This window comes from Takifugu flavidus, unplaced genomic scaffold (assembly GCF_003711565.1).
Source record: "Takifugu flavidus isolate HTHZ2018 unplaced genomic scaffold, ASM371156v2 ctg875, whole genome shotgun sequence".
NCBI classification, from domain to species: Eukaryota; Metazoa; Chordata; class Actinopteri; order Tetraodontiformes; family Tetraodontidae; genus Takifugu; species Takifugu flavidus.
This window is the reverse complement of record NW_026622485.1, coordinates 4,370-6,398: the sequence shown is the minus strand read 5'-3', so window position 1 is coordinate 6,398 and position 2,029 is coordinate 4,370. Positions and strand designations below refer to the sequence as shown.

The following is a 2,029-nucleotide window of genomic DNA, read 5'->3' as shown; positions in this document are numbered from 1 at the left end:
TGGTACTTTCATCACTTACAAAGCGTGAGGAGTTGTCATTTCTCACAGTCTTGGCATTACCATAGGCCTCCAGCAGAGGGTTGGCTGCAACGATTTGGTCCTCAAGAGAACCCTGGAAAAGAAAAGAGTTTTGACATTAGTTAATAAACCAAATTGGCTTCTTTCTAATGATCACATTTTAATAAACAAACCACAATACCTGCATTTTGCCAGGTGTTGCCTCTTTCTTAGCTCCAATAGCTGCAATTGTTGCAAAGTACTGGATGACACGTTTGGTGTTAACAGTTTTTCCGGCACCAGATTCTCCACTGGGGTAGAACAGAGAGGCTATCAAAGTTCTGTCTAAATTTACATAAAGTTTAAAATTTAAGACACTTATTGCCACTGGCTGCCTCGCACTACAAAAAAACCCTTATCAATTCATAGAACTGGAGCTGTTACCTCATAGTATATCTTCCTAAAATGTACACTGTTGAAACACCTCAAATGTTACACTGATGTTTGTTTTATATCTTCTCTTTAGTACCTTTAATAACATAAGCCTTAAGCAATTTGCTCTTTATTTTATTTATTATCACATAGGATTAGACAATACTAGGACATGTTCATGCTCCTGTATATTGTGTTTGTGCACTTAAATGTTCCTCCTGTCCTGCTCTGTCTTGATACCTTGTCTTGATACCTTGATACATGTGAAGATATTGATTTGACTTGTCTTGACTTGACTTTATATACACAGTATACTTACGTAATCAGGACAGACTGGTTCTCACGATCTGAAATGCAAATACCAAAATTACTTTCCAAATTTCAGAGTTTGTTTTCAGTTAGGTTGAATTTTAAAAAAAAAAATCAAATCATTTCAACTTACCAGTGAGCATGAACTGATAGGCATTATCAGAGATGGAGAAGATGTGTGGTGGAGCCTCAATCCTCTTCTTTCCTCTGTATGCTGCAACACATTGAGCATCATACACAGGAAGCCACTTGTAGGGGTTCACCACGACGCAGAACAACCCAGAGTAGGTCTATAGAAAGCAAAAAGCAATACTTAAATGGCTGCCTGTGCTAATCAGATGAAAGAAAGTTTTTTGCTTGATATCCAAATTTAAGCAAAGACATACGTAGATCATCCATGATGCATAACGCTCTTTGAGGTTATACAGCACAGATGGCTCATTCAGATGGGTCATCATGGCCATGTCCTCCATTTTGTCAAACTTTGGAGGGTTCCTGGCGTGGATGTCATCCTCTTTCACAGTGACAGTCTAAACAGACAATTGTTAACAATGTTTTAACAATGAGATATTATGAACTATGGTGGTCAGATTTTTTGTAACTTTTTTTTTTACTTGACTTTTTCATTTTTACCTACCTTCCCTCCATCTGTCTCAACGGTGGCTTTGCCACCCTCTTTTTTGACCAGTTTACCCTTGACATACATCTCCGCCTGATCAACGACAAAATAGGCTGTTTTTGCATCAAATGGAGCAGTCTGGGCCTCAATCCTCTCCTTCTCTGGTTTACGGAGGTAAATGGCCGCAGCGCCATACTGCTCCATCTCGGCATCTGTGCTCATGGTGGCACTTTAATGGATGCTGAAAGTATTACACATTCAAATGTCAGTCAGGTCTGTTTTCAAACCTTTAATTGAGTAGTAGGGGTATCTATTATTTTATAGAATTTACCTCCACTGATGCAAAAAGAAAGTCCTTGATAACCTGTTTATCAAAATGCAACAAAACAAGTATTTAAAACAACAGCTTTCCATTGGGAAATTTAGTACAAAATGCTTACAGATAAAGTAAGATAATTTAAAACAACAGAGGATGATTACCAAGATACCAGATAACACATTCATCAGTGTAAAAATACCATGCTATAGAAACAGATGTATACACTCACCCGTCTATGATGCCAACCAGTTAGACTGGAAGTCCAGAGCTGCTGCTTTTATATACAGCCAGTCGTGCCACCTCAGCATGAGTGCTCTCCTCAGTTTGGTCAGGAATGCTAGACACCATGTTGG

The 2,029-nt window shown here is 38.6% G+C and overlaps 1 protein-coding gene across 1 annotated transcript; it reads right to left on the bottom strand.

Moving 5' to 3' along the window:
* Positions 1 to 19: 19 nt before the first annotated feature.
* LOC130521328 (myosin heavy chain, fast skeletal muscle-like) lies at positions 20 to 1,775 on the bottom strand (the record flags this gene model as incomplete). Its single annotated transcript, XM_057024915.1, has 7 exons — positions 1,689 to 1,775; positions 1,376 to 1,598; positions 1,125 to 1,268; positions 872 to 1,028; positions 749 to 776; positions 200 to 308; positions 20 to 112 (listed from the first exon to the last, which is right to left on the bottom strand). Coding segments are annotated over exons 2-7 (735 nt in total), but the record flags the coding sequence as incomplete, so codon positions are not given.
* Between the last annotated feature and the right edge of the window lie 254 nt (positions 1,776 to 2,029).